Below are 21,081 nucleotides of genomic sequence, written 5' to 3'. Positions count from 1 at the left end.
AAAGGGGAGTGGAAGGCTGTCAGTTTGGTGCAGGGGAATGTAAAGAGAATGGCCTGCTGTACCAGTAGTGGGGCTTGGAAATGTGCCTGTGCGTCTGGCCCGTAAGCAGAGTCTGAAGAGGGAAGCTTCTAGTAGTAGTGGCTCTCAAGAGTGTAGGACTAAGGAGCTGCAGTGCAGCTGTTCCACTGACCCTTCCAGAACAGTATATGGGGCTCTGCCAGAAAAGCAGGAGTGCCAGTGCTTATCCCTGTGCTCCTTTGAGTATCTGTACTTAAACAGAGGGTTAGCTGACATTCCTGGGTTGACAGGAGCCTTGTGCTAATGAGGCTCAAGTAGTGATTTTATTCCCTCTGAGATCTAGTTAGCTTTGTTAGAGGAAATGTTTTTGTTTTACGCCCATAAATTTTATTCTTGGGTAGTTTCTATTAGTTGCATGGTAACTTAGGAAAGACAGTTGCCTTGGAATAGGTAGATATGATCACCATCACTGCAGAAAGATCAAGTCACTTGTCTACTAGCCAGCATGCCTTCCCTGTTGTTACTCTTTGCATTTTCATATTTGAGAAGCAAGTGAGTTTTTTTTTATAATTTTTTTAACTTTATTTATGATAGTCGCAGAGAGAGAGAGAGAGAGAGAGAGAGAGAGAGAGAGGCAGACACACAGGCAGAGGGAGAAGCAGGCTTCATGCACCGGGAGCCTGACGTGGGATTCGATCCCGGGTCTCCAGGATCGCGCCCTGGGCCAAAGGCAGGCGCTAAACCGCTGCGCCACCCAGGGATCCCTCAAGTGAGTTTATTTTGTGTAAACTGCAGAAGAACCAAGAGACTTTAATAACCTATTTGGATAGCTTTCTCAAAAGATGTTTGAGGAAACTAAATATTGGAAATTTTATCAGTTAATATCCAGTGTTAAAATTGACACAAATCAGAATCTGTGATAAAAGTGTGTAATGTGCTCTTTTAAAATTAAGCTTTATAAAACTGAAGAGAGCAAATTCAAATTTGTCTTCAGGGTAGAAAATGATCTTCCAGGTAGCCTATTTGTAGCCCCTGATTTTTAAAATCAACTCTACATATCAATCACATAGGAATTTGATTTTTGAAATTAAAATCTCAAGACCTGACTGTATGAGCCTCTCCAAAGCTCTAGGGGTCTTTCAGAATTTACTTGAGTTCTCTTTTATTCTCCTTTTTTTCCCCTCATAGGTAGCCAGGGTTGGTTTAGAAAGAGAGCCATTTGTCTTGATTGGTTTCTATTTTTTACGTTTTGCAGCTTTTATTTTAAGGTTCTTGGCAGGTGGGAGGGGTAGAGGGGCCAAAGTGAAACGATCTCATCCTGTAACTATTCGACTTGAGGGTTAGTATTTAATCTCTGTTTACACATCTGCTGTGGACCCGGTGTGATAGTCCCAGCTCACAGAGCCCCCACTGCTTTCAGAGGCCTGCACTGCCGTGCGGGCAGTGGGTTTAGTTGGCAGTGGGTTTAGTCACAGGTTGGATCGTGAAAAACCAGTTGGCCTCCATCTTGTACTTGTGACCACCTGTGGAGAAGACTGGGTCTAAAGGACACTGAACTAGAGTTTTTGTCAGTGCATCAAATTACCTACCTGGTAATTCCAGATCTGAAATGCATTAATATCCAGCGCACAAAGGCTGCAAAGGAATGTTTGTCTTTTTACTCACAGGATTAGCTTTGGTTTCTGGTTTTCCACGGACATTTGTGGTCTGGGCAGGGCAGTCTATCACCTCGTTATTTTAATTTCTTTTGTTTGAATAATGGGAATGGTAATACTTTCAACATGCTCAAGAGATGGATGAAAATTATGTCACAAGGGCTGTGAAATATTTTACAAATTGGGACCAACCCAGTATTTTTTGCTTTTCTGATCTCCTGAACTTTCTTTTTTTAGGCTAATGATGCTTATCTTCAGATGGCCATTGGAAATGCCCCTTGGCCCATAGGTGTCACCATGGTTGGTATCCATGCCAGAACTGGTAGAGAAAAGATTTTTTCTAAGCATGTTGCACATGTTTTAAATGATGAAACACAGCGGAAATATATTCAGGTAAGCAACTGGGAGGGAAAGAAATTGCTCTGGAGGTTAACATTATACAAATCCCAAAGTGTCAATTTTGAGAGCAGAATTAGAGCAAATTGGATATAGTATGCTAGGACACAAGTCCACTTTTTGTAAGCATGACTTCACGGAATTAAATAGAAACCTTGTAGTTTCATACATGTCACCAGACGGGGTGAGGTGTTGTGCTTTAATTACTTTAGCATTGCAATAATGCTATTTCAGTTGGCTTTGGGAGTTTAGTGAAGAAGGACAAATTTAGACCATTGAGTAGTAAGTCTCATTTTGTTACTTTCCAGATAGATTTATTTAACATCTACTGGGCTAAAAAGAAGGTATGAATAATAAAAACCTGGCTTTAATCAACTGTTAATTAAACACTGTTAATTGTTTTTCAGTAACATTTAATGACCCTTCTCGACATAAGAGGTCCAAAGATTTGGTTAATAGTTTATTTTCTTACTGTCCATTGTGCCTCGCATAAACTCATTTGCATTGTTGTTGGGTAAAACTTTTCTCCTTAGTGGGGGGAAAAAAGTCAACTGTTATCCCACTCTTGCCAAATTGTCAAAAATCCCAGACTGTGTCTGTATAATGACTTGTGCCGGATGTTAATTCTAAAGTTTGAAGATGATACTCAGGAAGTTTACTTAAAATGTAAAATTTGCTTAAAATGCATAACATGCTTTCAGATTTTGTGCCAGAGAACAATTATTACCATATTCATGAATTATCTTGTTACGCGATTTCAATTCCAAGTGCTGAAGATTAACTTGTGTGTCATGCTTTATGCCTTATTCATATATATTAACATTTTCAAATAGGAGTTCAACTTGACTCCCTAATATGAATTGTAGAACTTACAGAGTTCAAATATACTTGTTGAGATTCAAAGGCCTTTCCATTTTTTAATAACCACCAGTGACTGTATTGGAGGCAAAAAGCTTTTATTTCGGTGGGGGGAGGGGAAAGTCGTTTGGTGTTAACAATAGAAAACGGTTTCCGGTGATTAAATTTGCTAATTGTGTTCAACTGTACCATGGCCAAAGCTATAGTGTCAAAGTTCATCTAGCTATATAAATTGTTTATATATATATATATATATATATATATATATATATATATATATATATATAAATTGTTTTAAAGACAGCTTTTTGTTTTGCAACAATGGCATGATTCCCACTTCCCCACAAACTTATTTTCTTCTCAAAAATATATCTAGCATTTTTAAAGATTTCTGGTTTACTTTTGGAAGCTTTATAATAACCTGCTCTTTTTCCATTGGTCTTCCTTTTTAACTGTTACCTTCCCATTAAAAAAAATAAGTAAATCCTCCTTTTTTCCCTAAGATGATTAGGGAAAATTGGTAAATATACTGTACTTTAGAAGGATGTTTGACTTAAGCCCAATAATTTTCTTGTGGACAGATGTTCATATGATAATACAGTCAGGTGGATTCATAGCTGGTTGAGTGCGGAATGCCACAGAGTACTGAATAATGGATCCATGTCTATCTGGGTGGATGCTAGTGAGATGTCATGGGGTTCTTAGTCACCTCAATGCTGTCCTGTTAAACATTTTAATGACTAATTTGGTTGACTGTATGGAGAGGTTATCACATTCACAGACAACAAGGGTAGGGTGTGTGTTAAGGTAGAAAAGACATTGGCATTCTGGAAGTTCTTGGCTGAAAGAAAAAAGATTCTAAAAAAAATAGCAAGGATGAAAGGAAAAATTGAATCCAGTGGCCCTGTTGCTTGAGCAATGCATATATGAGGAAGGATTAGGGAATTGAGTGGGCTATATGTGCAATAAAATTAATAGTATAATATGGCCGCTACAGGGTCTAATGAAAGCTTATGCTACATTATTAGACATCATAAATTTAGTGTAGGTTCCACAAGGTATAAGTACATAGTTCAGTGTTAGATACTCAGAATCTAGAACAATACCTTAGTTAGTGGTGGGTGCTCAATAAATATTTGCTGATTGAATATTGTATAGGACAAGAAATGTGAAAATCTTATTCTTTCTGTCATCCTTGAAAGGATACTTTTGGTGGGGATCTGAGCAAGAGAGCTGTGGATAAGGGTGGAACTTTCTGGCAGAAAAGGGAGTAAACTTGTCCTATAGTTAAGAACCAACTAAGGTATAGAAAGGCAGACGCTTTTTTTTTTTTTTTTTAAGATTTTATTTATCCATGAGACACACACACACACACACACACACGCAGAGACACAGGCAGAGGGAGAAGCAGGCTCCATGCAGGGAGCCCGATGGGGGACTTGATTCCAGGTTTCCAGGATCAGGCCTTGGGCCAGAGGCGGCACTAAACCACTGAGCCACCTGTGCTGCCCAGGAAGACACATTTTTAATCAGTGTAAGGAAACAATAGTTTTCTTTTTATTAAATGTTTATTTTTGGAATACAGATAGACTTACGAGAGGTTGCAAAAATAGGACAAAGAAGCTTTTTAACAGAAGTGCCCTGAGACCGGAGTAGGGGCGCTGGGAAGATATGAGGGAGCTCCCCAGCACTTGATATTTGCAAGCATCAGCTTAACTGTTGCCCTTTTTGGTCCTTGGATAGCTTTCATTCTGCTATGCTGTTTTCCCTTGCAGCCATTGATTAAACTTAAGGTTGTAAACTCACATGCCCATGACTATCAGTAGTGAGTGAGTTGAGCGTTAAGGAAACCTGACCCTCTGTTTTATTTTCCTGATTTTCATATTAGCCAAATTGAAGCAGTATTTCATTTTGTCTCAACTCTGTCATAATGGGACAGTGCAGGCTAGTGTGAAATGTCAGCTGATGTTTACCCTCAGTGGTGCCGGAGTCACTTCAGCTCGTTGTTCCCTTGGAGGAATATCTATCAGTGTTGCTCGATTTTCACTTTTGTAATACACCAAAAATTTTAGTTTTTTCTAAAAAATTGTATGCTTCTATTTTTAAAATAAGAGACACCAAATTAAATTAGCATTGTGTAAGAACAAATAAAATGCTGATTTTTTTATGTTTTAAAATAAACCTATGGCTCTCAGCAGCTCAAGGCCAAAGAACACTGCCACTTCCATGTGAGAGTTTTATGAAATTCTTGGTGGCGGCAGATGGAGTAATTTGCCTTAGCAGTTTTGTCTTTTGAGTCTCCCTCCTGTTACTTCGGTGTTTAGGTGAGGTGGATTTGGACTGATCTTTATTTTATTTACTTATTTATTTAAAAGATTTTATTTATGTGACAGTGTGCACATACACAGGTAGGCAAGAGAAGTAGACAGAGAGAAAGGGAGGAGACTCCTTGCTGAGCAAGGAGCCTGATGTGGGGCTTCGTCCCAGCATCCCAGGATCGTGACCTGAGCCGAAGGCAGACAATTGACCTACTGAGCCACCCAGGCTGCCTCTGGACTACTCATTAAAAAGAAACACTTTAAATATATTATTTGAAGTTGGAGTCAGGGGTTGACAAACTTTGTCTTAAAGGATCACGTAGAAAATACTGAGGCTTTGCGTTTCCCGGTGTCTGTTGCACGTCCTAGGCCCTGCAGCTATAGTGTCGGAGCAGCTGGTGGCTGCGATCCAGGCAAACTCCACTTAGGCAGGAGGCCGGTGCCCATGGACCCGTTTGCTGACCTCTAGTAACCGCCTACCCCACACATCTACCTCAAGATACTTGCTGAATAGGTAATTGTGGAAGTCCTTCAGTAGGGTAACTATTTCTTTTTAAATGGAGATACCATAAACCTCAACAGTGTGCAAGGTGTACTAATCTTAATTGTACAACTCATTGATTCTCCATATGCATCAGAATTTATCAAGATGGAAAACAACATCTAGATACAGAACATTTCTGGTGGCACCTCACAAGTTTGTTCATGCCTCTTCTTGGCCCAAGTCCTCTTGCCATTAAAAGTAACCACTCTTCTGACTTGTATAACTATAGGTTAATTTTGCCTATTTTTGGACATCATTTAATGGAATCTTGGATGTATGGAATAATTCTTTATTTAGAAATCCTGAAAAAAAAATCCTGGTGAGGGGATGCCTGGGTGGTTCAGAGGTTGAGCATTTGCCTTTGGCTCAGGGTGTGATCCCGCAGTCCTGAGATCCAGTCCCACATAGGGCTCCTTGCATGGAGCTTGCTTCTCTCTCTGCCTCTACCTCTCTTTCTGTCTCTCATGAATAAACACATAAAGTCTTTTTAAAAAAAAAAAAAATCTAAAAAAAAAAAAAAAAACCTAGTGAGAAATATCTGTGTTAGGAAATATGGTCAAAAACAATTCAAGGGGCTTTTTTTTTTAAATTGTACCATGATTTCATCTTGGGGTTTTATGCAAACCTCTGTAGAATTTAAACTGAGAAAGTTGTTTGAACTGTTCTCTTGCTCACAAAAATTAAACACACCACAGGGAGAGTTTTTGTACCATGCAGATCAAAGGAGAGTTGTATAGTTTATTAGCTAGCCTCAAATCTGGGGTCAGATTTAAATTGGTATTAGTAACTTGAAGAACTTTGTTCTGCCAAATGCAGATGTAACCTTTGGCCCAGATTTGGGTAAAGCTGCTTCTATACAGATTATAGGAAGCTCTTGGTTATTGAGAGACTTTATAATTCAGTCATTTAAAGACATGTACTGAAAAGGTTCACCTCTTGGGCATTCTTTACTTGTCCTTAAAGATGAGAAGGAATAAAAGCTGAAATGGACATCAAGTGGCTGTTTGCTCTGCAGGTCTCCTTCTGCACCTTGTTCTCTGGCTTTTATGCACAACTTTGACAGACTTCCTTGCTTTTTGGCTTTGGATTGGAGTAGGCAGTTTGAAGGACAGGAAGACGTTTTGTAGGTGGGAGAAAAACAGATTTGGGGTGTTTATTTCCCTGGCCTCCTCCCTATGGAGTCCCTAGGGGTTGAGGGCACCTTCTACCTGAGTCCTGTAGCTTCTCTCAGGGGGCATTTGCATACAGTTACCTTTTCTGGGCACCTGGAACCACTCCCCCTTCCTTGCCTGCTTCAGAGCAGGCTGGTTACGACTTCCCAGTAATGCAAGCCCTGGGGTACTGTACTGTCTCTTCTTGGTCCCGAGTCTTGCCCATGCCCTTGTAAAGTTCTTGGAATTGCTACCATCAAGTTTGTGTGTGTTGTTTCCTGCTGATAACATTCCTGATACATCTAGATTAATTAATATGTGTTCTGTGTTACAATACAGGTTTCTTTGGGGATTAGATGATTAAGGAGTATACTCATTTGTAATAATTTTTCTTAAAGTTGTAACATTCTAAAAGGCAAATGTTGTTTTCAATAATATATGTTAGTAAATTCCCTAGTAAAGACATCATCCCAGCATTTTCTGTCAGTTATTTCAATCCGTATTTCAGGGTTTGGCATATATACTAGTATTTGCCAAACTTATTTATTCATGGAACATTTATAAATGTATAATATACCAATGTATTGCCCCAGATGGTAAAACAGACACTTTAATCACTGCACTGAGTGGTCACAACTTGATCCATACGTTGAGTATACAATCATGGTTAGCTGGTAAACATTCTCTAAGCACCAAATTATATGTCACACATGTGGGTCATGTGGCTTCATGCTGCCTCCTGGTATTCTTGGCTATGATCGACCAGTTCTTAAAGGCAGGTTATTGCGTGGTAGCATACTGTTTGCCTATTTAATACATTCTACCGTATTAAACGTTTAGAGAAAAATACCGCTAGCATTTATCTATCACATACATCACCTTTTAATACCCTAGAAATCCAGTGTTCGGTGGAAACACATTTTGGGGCATGCTGGTGTAAGCAGTGCATGCTTCTTTCTCAGCTGGCATCGTAACTGATAACAGACATTTAACTTGGGTACTCAGTCTTCTGTTTTTCAACTATATGCTTGAAAAAAACAGATCACCCTACACTGGGAAAGCCTGCTAATCAAATAAAGGGACTCTTCCCCCAAATTGGTCATTTAGTATAAATTTTTACTAACTTAGCAAGCAGGCAAATGCTGTTTTCAAAGTGGAATTCTCACTTGTGATTGTACTTTATTTGCTGTGAAACGATGAGCCTGTGAGCTAGAAATATGTTCTCTTAAAGAAGCATTCAGACAAGTGAAAAATGAGTGCAGCTCTGCTTCTTGCTGTAAACCATAAAGGCAGACTGAGTTAGTCCCAAGTTATCAGTTTTAAGTTTCCATTAAGTTTTGCAGATACTGAGAATTTTTATACTTTTGATACTTGCAGTGGGACTTTTCATCATCCCAGTAGTGAGATCTAGATGAGTTATTTAAAAGGTAGAATGAGTTATTTAGATGAATGCAATTTTAATGATCTTGTGTGAAAAGAATTCCTTTAGACAGTTTTTGAAGCATTGGCCTTTTTCTGCCTAACTGTGTGTTAGTTGAAATTGTAGAAATTAACTTTTCACTCTTAAATGTGTGTTTTTTGAATGTCCTGTTTCAGGTCAAATGAGTATTCCTTCAGTCCAAAGTCAGGGTTAAATTTTAACTTATGTGTCTCATGTTAATTAATTCCTTTTCTAGACCTTTGGCAGCTCATGGACGGAATTTTAAATGGCTAGGTAGAAAATGGCACTTAGCTAATCTCTTACTCTTCACACTCTTGGACTGTGTCACTAGATGAATCTGTTCCATTTTCAAGACTTTGTTCTTACAGTGTAGACTAGTGACAGGTACAGAAATAATTAATGTGATGCAATGTCTTTATACCTCAGTACAGAGATTACTTACGCACAACAAAATCATCCTCAAGTCCTGGTAACTAATGTGAGTTTATAAAAGAAAAGGCAAGTCTAGCTAAAGAATTGTGATTGTGGTTTGGTTTGGTTTTAAAAAGTTACTGTTTTCTGCAATAATAAATAAAATGCTAATTTTTAAATAAATACTGCTTTTTTAAAAAAATTATGTATTCATGAGAGACAGAGAGAGAGGGATCCCTGGGTGGCGCAGCGGTTTGGTGCCTGCCTTTGGCCCAGGGCGCGATCCTGGAGACCCGGGATCGAATCCCACGCCGGGCTCCCCGTGCATGGAGTCTGCTTCTCCCTCTGCCTGTGTCTCTGCGCCTCTCTCTCTCTCTGTGACTATCATAAATAAATAAAAATTAAAAAAATAAAAATAAAAATAAACATTTAAAAAAAAAAAGGAAAAAAAGAAAGAGAGGCAGAGACATAGGCAGAGGGAGAAGCAGGCTCCTCGCAGGAGCCCAATGTGGACTCGATCCTGGGATCTGAGACCTGAGCTGAAGGCAGCTGCCCAACCACTGAGCCACCCAGGTGTCCTAAAAATGCTAATTTTTTAGTGGATGCAGGTTGATGTAGTGGTTCATTGATTTAAATGGGTATAAGCAACTTTCATTATGCTGAATTTGTATCCTGTATCACGTGCTATAATATACCAAACTATCTGTATTTGATATTTTGATACTCTTATCTAGCATATTCTGTAATGCTTTCAATTAAATTTTTGGAAAATTATGGTGAAATACACATAAAATTTACCTTGTTCATCATTTTTAAGTGTACCGTTCATCAGTGGACCTTTTACTTAAGTGCAGATATTTTCCTTGAAACATACTCATTAAAAATAATCAGTTTATGGGACGCCTGGGTGGCTCAACGGTTGAGCATCTGCCTTGGCTCAGGGCGTGATCCTGGAGTTCCAGGACCGAGTCCCACATCGGGCTCCCTGCATAGAGCCTGCTTCTCCCTCTGCCTGTGTCTCTGCCTCTCTCTCTGTGTCTCTCATGAATAAATAAATAAATCTTTAAAAAAAAATCAGTTTGGTTAACTTTGTGTGGAGAGGAGTCATTAAGGAGCCATTAATATAAACTGTGTAGAATTTGGAAGAATCTAGATGTGGGGCTCCTGGGCACTTCTAAAAGGCCAGACTGGGGCTGATAACAAGGGAGTGGTTAAGAATTAGGATAAGTAGGCCAGGAGTTCCTTCTCCCTTTCCCAAGTGGGCCCTCTTGTCCTTCTACTCTAGCAGAAAGCTGACTTCCTTTTTTTTTTTTTTTTTTTTTTTAAGATTTTATTTATTTTTATTTATTAGAGACGGAGGGAGAGAGAGGCAGAGAGAGAAACAGGCTCCATGCATGGAGCCCAGCGTGGGACTTGATCCCAGTTCTCCAGGATCATGCCCTGGGCTGAAGGCAGCGCTAAACTGCTAAGCCACTGGGGCTGCCTCATTCACTTGCTTCTTTTTTTTTTTTTTTTTTTTTTTTAATTTATTTTTTATTGGTGTTCAATTTACTAACATACAGAATAACCCCCAGTGCCCGTCACCCATTCACTCCCACCCCCCGCCCTTCTCCCCTTCCACCACCCCTAGTTCGTTTCCCAGAGTTAGCAGTCTTTACGTTCTGTCTCCCTTTCTGATATTTCCCACACATTTCTTCTCCCTTCCCTTATATTCCCTTTCACTATTATTTATATTCCCCAAATGAATGAGAACATATAATGTTTGTCCTTCCCCGACTGACTTACTTCACTCAGCATAATACCCTCCAGTTCCATCCACGTTGAAGCAAATGGTGGGTATTTGTCATTTCTAATAGCTGAGTAATATTCCATTGTATACATAAACCACATCTTCTTTATCCATTCATCTTTCGTTGGACACCAAGGCTCCTTCCACAGTTTGGCTATCGTGGCCATTGCTGCTATAAACATCGGGGGGCAGGTGTCCCGGCGTTTCATTGCATTTGTATCTTTGGGGTAAATCCCCAGCAGTGCAATTGCTGGGTCGTAGGGCAGGTCTATTTTGAACTCTTTGAGGAACCTCCACACAGTTTTCCAGAGTGGCTGCACCAGTTCACATTCCCACCAACAGTGTAAGAGGGTTCCCTTTTCTCCGCATCCTCTCCAACATTTGTTGTTTCCTGCCTTGTTAATTTTCCCCATTCTCACTGGTGTGAGGTGGTATCTCATTGTGGTTTTGATTTGTATTTCCCTGATGGCAAGTGATGCAGAGCATTTTCTCATATGCAGGTTGGCCATGTCTATGTCTTCCTCTGTGAGATTTCTGTTCATGTCTTTTGCCCATTTCATGATTGGATTGTTTGTTTCTTTGGTGTTGAGTTTAATAAGTTCTTTATAGATCTTGGAAACTAGCCCTTTATCTGATATGTCATTTGCAAATATCTTCTCCCATTCTGTAGGTTGTCTTTGAGTTTTGTTGACTGTATCCTTTGCTGTGCAAAAGCTTCTTATCTTGATGAAGTCCCAATAGTTCATTTTTGCTTTTGTTTCTTTTGCCTTCGTGGATGTATCTTGCAAGAAGTTACTATGGCCGAGTTCAAAAAGGGTGTTGCCTGTGTTCTTCTCTAGGATTTTGATGGAATCTTGTCTCACATTTAGATCTTTCATCCATTTTGAGTTTATCTTTGTGTATGGTGAAAGAGAGTGGTCTAGTTTCATTCTTCTGCATGTGGATGTCCAATTTTCCCAGCACCATTTATTGAAGAGACTGTCTTTCTTCCAATGGATAGTCTTTCCTCCTTTATCGAATATTAGTTGACCATAAAGTTCAGGGTCCACTTCTGGGTTCTCTATTCTGTTCCACTGATCTATGCGTCTGTTTTTGTGCCAGTACCACACTGTCTTGATGACCACAGCTTTGTAGTACAACCTGAAATCTGGCATTGTGATGCCCCCAGATATGGTTTTCTTTTTTAAAATTCCCCTGGCTATTCGGGGTCTTTTCTGATTCCACACAAATCTTAAAATAATTTGTTCTAACTCTCTGAAGAAAGTCCATGGTATTTTGATAGGGATTGCATTAAACGTGTATATTGCCCTGGGTAACATTGACATTTTCACAATATTAATTCTGCCAATCCATGAGCATGGAATATTTTTCCATCTCTTTGTGTCTTCCTCAATTTCTTTCAGAAGTGTTCTATAGTTTTTAGGGTATAGATCCTTTACATCTTTGGATAGGTTTATTCCTAGGTATCTTACGCTTTTGGGTGCAATTGTAAATGGGATTGACTCCTTAATTTCTCTTTCTTCAGTCTCATTGTTAGTGTAGAGAAATGCCATTGATTTCTGGGCATTGATTTTGTATCCTGCCACGCTACTGAATTGCTGTATGAGTTCTAGCAATCTTGGGGTGGAGTCTTTTGGGTTTTCTATCTAGAGTGTCATGTCATCGGCGAAGAGGGAGAGTTTGATTTCTGGGGGAGGGGCAAGATGGCGGAAGAGTAGGGTCTCCAAATCACCTGTCTCCACCAAATTACCTAGAAAACCTTCAAATTATCCTGAAAATCTATGAATTCGGCCTGAGAATTAAAGAGAGAACACCTGGAATGCAACAGTGAGAAGAAAGCTGACTTCCTAAGGGATTTGTCCTGTTCAGGAAGGGTGACCTGCCCTAGTAAAACAGGATATTTAATTGAGAGTCTGTGTATTGACAAGTGAGACCTGTAGTTCCTGTTCTCCCCTGGTTCCTCTGATGTTGGAAGCTGGGCTTTTACCTTTCCACTCAAGAATTCAGAGGATTCAGGGACGCCTGGGTCAGTGGTTGAGTGCCTGCTTTCAGCCCAGGATCAATTCCCACATCCGGCTGTCTACCTGGTGCCTGCTTCTCTCTCTGCTTGTGTCTCTGCTTCTCTCTCTCTCCTCTCTCTCTCTCTCTCTCTCTCATGAATAAATAAAATCTTTAAAAAAACAAAACAAAACAGGATTCTTCTCTGTGAACTGACTCCAGAGAGAAGATCCACAGTTACTAACATTCAGAATTCCTCTAATGAAAAAACTAGCTTGCCTGCCATATTGTCTCCAGATGAAGTTCCACTGACAAGCCCTGCCCGTTTAGGGAGTTTCCCTCAGCCCTTCAGTGCCTTGCTCGTAAATATGAACCTTCACCCAGTATCATCAGACCTTTACAGAAAATTTATAATGTGAAAGAGACCAAAATAAACACATAGAGAAAAAGGAATTCAAAGAGTTGTCGTAGAAGGAATAGAAAGAAAAAAAAAAACCTTCAATTAAGGGACTAATTAATATCCTTAGGTAAGGCTGCAGCCATGAAATAAGGACAGTATGCCAAAAAGAAAAGTCAAAATTTGCTCTTAGAAATTAAATATTATAGCAGAAATCCAAAAGTTAAAAGATACATCGGACTCCCTACATGGAGCCTGCTTCTCCCTCGGCCTATGTCTCTGCCTATCTCTCTCTCTGTGTCTCATGAATAAATAAAAGTTAAAAGAGAGGGATAAGAGAATGAGGGAATCATTCTAGAAGACTGCACTATTCAGATACTCGGAAAAAGTGAACGGAGTGATTGGTGGGTAGAAGATAAGGAATTAATGCAGAAAAACTTCCCAGAGCTGAAGGATAGGAATGTTCTAGAATGAAAAGAGCTCAGTAAATATATAGTAAATGAACAGGAAAGCTCTCACATCAAGACCTAATATAAGGAAATATTGGAAGGCCAAAGATAAAAGACTTTAAATGATTCTGGAGAAAAGAGAAAACAGATCATTTACAGAAACTCCGGAATTCAGATGCCATCGTACTTCTCATTAACAGTTCTGGAAGCTGGGAGACAGTGGATCAGTACCTGTGTCATAGCAAGGAAAAAAATTTCAACTCAATTACATTCTTCTCTGAACTGTCAGTTAAGTGTGAATATAGGCTAAAGATATTTTCAGACAAGTCTCAAAATGTCTTAAAAATGTGACCTCTCACATCTTCTTTGGAATCATTACAGCTAACATTTCTTTTGTGCTCTCTGTGTGCTTCCCTTTAGCACTTTAGAGGAACAATATGAGGTTGATGGTATAATTTCTTTGTCTTATAAGTGGAGAAACTGAGCCATGGAGAAGTTAGTTCCCAAGGTTACACCTCTAGGAAGTGGTAGAATTAGGATTTGAACCCGAGTAATCCTAACTCCACTATATTGTATTGCCTGTACTTGAGGATGTGCTCTGCCACAGTGAGTGAGGGAAACCAAAAAGGTCCAGCAAACAAGATCCAGCACAGGAGTGGATCAAAAGGAGGTGCCAGGTTGGAGGGGAAGGGGAGGCTCTAGAATAGTAGCAGTACAGAGAGATCTGTCCTGGAATTCATTTGTTCTAGGTCAGAACATGTAGAGGGCTCCAGGAGAAAAATGGAACAGATCTATGACCTGTTATGTTCAGTCATATTGAGAGGAGTCTACTGGTGGAGAGTAAATTGGTAGTATCTACATAAGCAAAAAGATGGGGAAAAATACGAAAGGAAATATCATCATCATATACCGTGTGGCTCTGCTACAAGTAATTGTGTAGACAGTATACAGTAAATCCTGCGTGTTGCATTCACTAGGAATTGTGATTGGGGAGGATAAGGAAGAAAAAAGTGTTTAGGTGTGTGTGCGCCTGTGAGGGGCCAGCGGGTGTGGTGTAAGAGGATTAAGCCTCCGTTTTCACAGTAGGAAGTCAGTACAGACTATTTTGAGACAAAAATAATCAAGCTCTGTCAATATTTAGAAAGATGGCAGTAAATAGAAGAAACAGGAGATTTAAAGTGGTTGCCTCTGGGGGTAGTGGAATTTAGGGATTGGAAAGGGTGAGGCAGAAGAATATTATTTAAGTAATAGGTGACTTTAAAAAACATGTATACACGAAACATGGCATTATTTTTCTATGTCAGCCCATAACCTGTGTGTCGGCAATCTTTGATGGTTCTACATTCAGAGTAAATCTGTGATCTGGTCCCTTCTCACCACTATTGCTGGTGCCATGTGAGCTCAGCCACCAGCCTCTCTTACCTGGATTACTGCAGGTCTCCTGCCTGGACTCTGAGCTCTTATTCTTGCTCTTTACTTAAAAATAAAGGGATCCCTGGGTGGCGCAGCGGTTTAGCGCCTGCCTTTGGCCCGGGGCGCGATCCTGGAGACCCAGGATCAAATCCCACGTCGGGCTCCCGGTGCATGGAGCCTGCTCCTCCCTCTGCCTGTGTCTCTGCCTCTCTCTCTCTCTCTCTCTCTGTGTGACTATCATAAATAAATAAAAATTTAAAAAAATAAAATAAAATAATAAAATAAAATTTTGGGCAGCCCGGGTGGCTCAGTGGTTTAGCGCCACCTTCAGCCCAGGGCGTGATCCTGGAGACCCGGGATCGAGTCCCACATCGGGCTTCCTGTATGGAGCCTGCTTCTCCCTCTGCCTGTGTCTCTGCCTCTCTGTCTCTCATTAAAAAAAAAAAAAATAATAATAATAATTAAATAAATAAATAAATAAATAAATAAATAATCAATCTTTTAAAAAGTAATAAAAAAAATCTTAAAAAAAAAAATCTCTACACCCAACATGGGGCTTGAATCTACAACCCAGGATGAAGAGTTGAATGCTCTTCTGACTGGGCCAGCCAGGTGGCCCATATCCTTGCCCCTCTTCAGTATCTTCACAGTATCAGAGCAATGCAGTTAAAATATGAATCAGATTATGATGCTCTCTTGCTTAGAGGTCTGCAGTGGTTTCCTGGTTTACTTGGAGTAAAAGCCAAAATGCCCTTCTGGCCACTCCCCATATCCACACACCCCTTCCCTGCTGTATTTTTCTCCATAGCATTTATCATCTAACATTAGGTGTTAAAGATACTCATTTTTCTTGTCTGTGTTCCCTCAGAATATAATCTCAATGAGTGTGGGAATTTTTTCTTTGTATTTCCTGTATTTTCAGCCCAGAACAGTACTTGGCACACTGTAGCCTCTGAATAAAGACTTCTTAAATAAATGTATTGCTTTCATGGAAATAAAAATTATGTTGAAAGGTAGCACCAGTTTTTAAGAAGCTATTTGCAATAAGCTAAGCTAAGCAAGTTCATTGTTTTACTGGTTTAAGCATCCTCAAGCAGTTTAAAACTGAAATCCCGAGGGATCTAATTGAAAAGATTGGTATCCATTTGGAAAATAACCATATGCTGTCCTGACATTTCACCCCTTGAAAAATTGGTGCTGTGTACTATCAATCCTTTCTGCTAAAATGTATCGTAATGTTTTATGGTAACTATTTATGACTCAGACTTGAATTTCACAACCTTTTGGCAGCTAAGATTTCAGACAGGATACTGGTATTTATTTTTAAATCCTAGAATCTGCTTAGTGAGGTTAAGTAAGCATCACAGATATCTCCTATAAGGAGCCGATAGCCAGGATTCCATTTCTTACAGGAAAAACTACGTCCAGCAGTCTGGACACTGGCTTGCCTTGTATGCGCTCGGGATCTTCTTGCCCTGTGTCGGTGGCTAAGGCTGCCTGCGTTTCCTTGGGGTGCTCGCTCTTAGCCCTCTCCCTTCTCACCTGTTGATTTGGAAAATTTAAGGTGCCAGACTCGTGCTATCACGTATATTTCCAGGGCTACAGATTACAGTCCTGTGTATAGATGATTAGAATTCACACCGGGAGAAGCTGGACTGTGAGAGGGAAGGGTCTTCATTCTGAACCAAGGACCTGATCAGCACAGGGGACGCCACATGAATGAAGAGCAAGGCAGGCAAATGATCTTTCTTGGCACTGCGTGCAGAGGTCATCTTGGAAGTCAGTTGAAACGTAACCTTCCTCCACATACCTAGTTCTTAAGTAGCATGATGTGGATGCTCTTTGAATCTTTGAAAAACTTGAAGTAAAATGTTTGAAAATCATGATTCTCAAGATGTTGAATATGTTAGATTCTAGTTCAGTATATATTTGAAGGGATTTCTATTTGTGTTGTCTAGTTACTACTGTGGCACCGAAGAGATTTTGCAGGGACTTTTTGTTGTCGTCGTTCTTGTTTTAAGAGCAGATGATATTTCATTGTATCATTTTGAGGAAAGATCATGAATCCTGGGAGAATCTTAATTAAGCAGGCAGTGTGCTGTATACATGTTCATATTCAGTATCCGATACAGCTCTGACCATAGTCAGCCTTTGGCTTGTGATAGGATTTCATTCTTCTTGTTACTGTGATAATTAGCTGGGTGACTTCAGTTTTTCTGTATCCAAGGTGAGAAACCTTAAAATAGTTTGTGCCAAATACTGCCTTGTGGGTCATTAAAATTAAGTGCTGCTATTCTTGGTGATGGTGATTTATATATAGATTGCAGTAAAGCATTGGGTAGAGCGTCGTCTTGTTTTGTTTACTGGTAGAAAAAAAAAAAGAGTTAATAGGCACAGCTCTTCCTGGAATTGTTCTGAAGAGATCTGTAGTGACGTGTTGCAGGTTTCTAGTCATGTCCCTCTCCTGTTGGTGAATTTGGATAATGACTTAGGGGTATGTTTGCTCAGTGGTGGATGAGAAAGCGCAGAGAGATAACTAAAAACTAAATGCCAACTAAGGATGTTGGAAGCTCACAGACTCCGAAGGATGAGCTGAAAGAGACCGAGTGAATTCTAATAGTGACAGTTCTTGTCAGCAGTTTAAAAAGTCACTACAAAGTTATAGATGGGTCAAGAACTGGCCGAACTGCAGAAGAGATAAAAAGCACTTGAAATTTGTGAGACCCGAATACATGTGTGATGTAGTTGCCTGAAAAAAACCAGAGTGTGGTAACGGATGCCAGAGGTACAGGACAGAGACAGCACAGGAGTCTGTCCACTGAGCTCTGAAGGATTAGCCGGGTGAGGTTTGCGATGCTGGATTATGTCCTTATGATTATATTAGAATGTTTTTATCATGTATTATTTTGTAATACAAAAGAATACATGTAATATGTAAGTTATGAGATAAAAAAAAAAAAATCTATCTAAAGGCCTTACTCCCAGCTTAAGAACTAGGACATGCTGAAGATCACTGACAGTTTTCCTCCTCTACCCCAGAAAGTCTGAATTTGTCATTTGCTTTTTCAAAAGTAATTTTACCATGCTAGGTTATTTATAAGCCATATATTTTGTTTTAAATTGTTTTTCAGTTTTATTAAAATGACATACTTACGTAGCCCTTGCCACTTTATTTTTTTACATTCAACATTGTTTCTGAGATTTATGTACATCATTTATTCTCATCCAGAGTCTCTCATCAACAGAATTCCCCCATAGAACAGGGCGGATGATTTGCGTGGTTCTTAATTCTTGAGAGGATGGTACATACGTAGCACTTGCTAGATATATAGCTGTTGTCTGGGTACCTAGTGTGGGTGTGTTAGCTGGGCCGTTTGGGCTCAACTCTACTGGAACCTGCTGGAGTTCTAGTTAATTCATTTTTACTGCTGTAAAACTTTCCATTTGTGAGCATACTAAAGCTTATTCATATATTCCCTCAGAACATTTGGGTTGTTGCCAGAACTTTTGTTATTGTTGGGGACGGTTTTGCTCTGTGTTCAGTGTATCCTGGGTGCACGTGAACAGACCCTTCTCTCCATGTGCGTCTATCTGAGTGGTGTCACTGGGGCTGCTGCATTTCAGGGGGGACATGGGCAAACCAGCATAGAGATGGGCACTTCAGGACAGTGCAGCCATATCATAACCAGTCTTTGCTTTTCTTGTTTTCTTAGGGATTGAAGAGGTTAATGACCATTTGCCAGAAGCACTTTCCTACAGATCCATCAAAATGTGTGGAGTACAATGCACTGTGATATCTGTGTGGTGTCTAAGTAACAAGAAACTGCAGTGGACGTGGTACCGACTTCAGGAATCACCAGCAAGAGCGAGGGAAGAACAGTGCAGCCTCCTGTGGTTCCGTTCTCCCCATGCTACTCTCTCGGTTATAAGAAATGGTGTTGGCTCTCCTGTCACCTCTGGCTGCAAACTGATTTTTGTGTCATTTACTATAAATAGGCAAGAAATTAAATTCTGAAGACTTCTCCTCAAATTTAAATGTGTAGACAACTGTCACAGAAGGGGGTCTAACGTGACCTCTTCCCTCTAGACCTGAGAGTTGGCAGTTAGATGATTAAAAAGGAACATTTAAGGATGGACTTAATTTTTTCTGTAAAATATGATAATTTTCACATTGTCTTTTATGTAGCATTTATAAAAAGTATTTTTATATATTTCAACAAAAATATGGAACCATTTAATGAAACTTTATAGTCCTTAAATGTTGCTGAACTTTTGCCATCTTGCAATAGAATTGGAATGTAAATGTTATTACTGTTAACTCAAGTGTTGTTTTTCTTGCATTTCAAGGCTTGCTTTTACCTTCTAAGGAGTGTAAATATTAGTATCTGTCACCTCTCGGGACAGAAAGAATTAACAGGAAATTGAAGTTCAAAAAAGATGGTATGTTATATCAATAGAAGTTTAAGTTAAGGAACCCCAATGCATCGAGGTTCAAGGTGAGATAGTGGATTGTCAAGCTAGCCAAGGACAGGGACGTTGTGATGCCACTGGTTCTTCCCCGACCAGGACTGCCTGCGAGTCTCCCCGTTGGCCTGGCCTGTGCTGACTGCTCCTCCAGACTCCACGCCGCTGGGCAGAGGAGCAAGGTGCCAAGACTCTGGTCACTGCCCAAGACAGTAGGTCATGGGTCTGAGTTGGCACAGACAAGGACTTCTGAATTGCACACAGTGTCCTACCCAGATACTGGTGATGAATTGCTGCGCTCTGCAAGCTGAGAGGACTCAGTTAATAGAGGAAGGTGGGTGAATGGAGTGGACCTGCCCAGGTGAAGTGGGGTGTCGGACAGCAGTAAGGGGGGACTCCTGAGTCAGCACTGCCGAGCTGGAGATTCCCACTCTCCCCCCATGAGTGCATGACCCTGGGTGTCACCTACCCCATCTCCGCCTCATTTGCCCCATCTCCAAGTGGTCTTGAGGAATCGGACTGTACCTCAGCGTGCTGTTGTGGTGTTCAAGTCAAATAAAATGCTTACCACACCGCCTGGCAGTTAAGAGCTCAGTGAATATTGGTCCTTGTGTCCTTGTTGCTAGAGTGTTGTCACAGTAGTATTCCTGAACCCCGTGCTGAGGGGCAGTGTGTGTTCATGTCAGGGTAACACCAACAACAGGGTGCTGGCAGCAACAGCCGTTACTAAGCAGGGACTGTTTTGTGCTCTGACTGCCCCACTTGCAGCCAGTTTAGAGTTGAAAAGGTGAGAGGACGTGGTAGGAGCTAGAGTCAGCTGGGTCATAGGTGGGGGTAGCTACACACAGATTCACCATCCCCTACTGTGGCCCCTTTGGGGGGGAGGGCTGGAAAGCCTCTTGCAGTTGGCTGTGCCGATCGGATCATTTCTGCTGGGTGTTTGCACAGGGTGGCCGAAGCCCGCCCTCCTGAACTGAATCAGGCTCACTCCCTACCCCCCTTCACACTTTGGAAACCATTTCTTTTTTTCTTTTTCTTTTTTAATTTATTCACAAGAGACACAGAGGCAGAGACACAGGCAGAGTGAGAAGCAGGCTCCATGCAGGGAGCCTGATGTGGAACACGATCCTGGGACTCCGGGATCACGCCCTGGGCCAAAGGCAGTCACTCAACCATTGAGCCACCCAGGCGCCCCTGGAAACCATTTTTTATGATTAAATTAGGGCTTAGGAGAGCTTACTCCAGGGCAAATGAGAGATAGACTTTCATAAGACAGGACGATAATCTAGACTTGAGTTATGTATTCTTGTGTCGGACTGGTTGATACATAGTGTTGAATGAATACTCCCCAAATTGCTTTGTTCACAGACCGCAGCATGGCAGTCCATTGATTTCGTGTCATCTTCCATTTGCTGTTAAATAACGCTCCACATAAAGAAGAAACGATCATGTGACACCTGTGCCTTCCAGAATTGATCTGTATGGATAGAACGTTTGGCGGGGTGGGTGGGGTGGGACGGTAACATTCCACAGTCTGTCAATGTCAACCATTTGGGGCTTGGGTAAGCAGGTTCTTAGAAAAGTTTTCCGTTTCCCTGAAATTAAAGGTCTTCTGGTAACTGTGAGTATGCATGTGGCTAAATTGAAGAGTGACCTCTCGTGTTCTCCAAATCATGAAAATTTTAGTTCAGCAGATACTGCATGCTTGTGTTTTTTAGTTTTAGTTCTATTAATGGTTTTAGCTATTTTTAAAATAATAAAAGCATCCTTTAAAAATCA

The 21,081-nt window shown here is 40.5% G+C and overlaps 1 protein-coding gene across 4 annotated transcripts in view; it reads left to right on the top strand.

Annotated features, from left to right (window-relative positions):
* Nucleotides 1–21,081, top strand: part of PRPF18 (pre-mRNA processing factor 18) — a 54,796-nt gene extending 33,715 nt beyond the window's left edge. For 3 of the 4 annotated variants that reach the window (XM_077897178.1, XM_077897177.1, XM_077897179.1), the window contains 2 exons: nt 1,911–2,066; nt 18,552–19,877. In XM_077897178.1, the coding sequence (XP_077753304.1) occupies nt 1,911–2,066; nt 18,552–18,632 (237 nt within the window). In that variant the 3' untranslated portion in view covers nt 18,633–19,877. Of the gene's footprint in view, nt 1–1,910; nt 2,067–18,551; nt 19,878–20,670 lie in introns of those variants that run through there. The other variant, XR_013379437.1, reaches the window with a different exon arrangement.

This window comes from Canis aureus, chromosome 5 (assembly GCF_053574225.1).
Source record: "Canis aureus isolate CA01 chromosome 5, VMU_Caureus_v.1.0, whole genome shotgun sequence".
In the NCBI taxonomy this organism is placed as follows: Eukaryota; Metazoa; Chordata; class Mammalia; order Carnivora; family Canidae; genus Canis; species Canis aureus.
The sequence above is the reverse complement of the archived record's forward strand: the minus strand, read 5'-3'. Positions and strand labels throughout refer to the sequence as shown.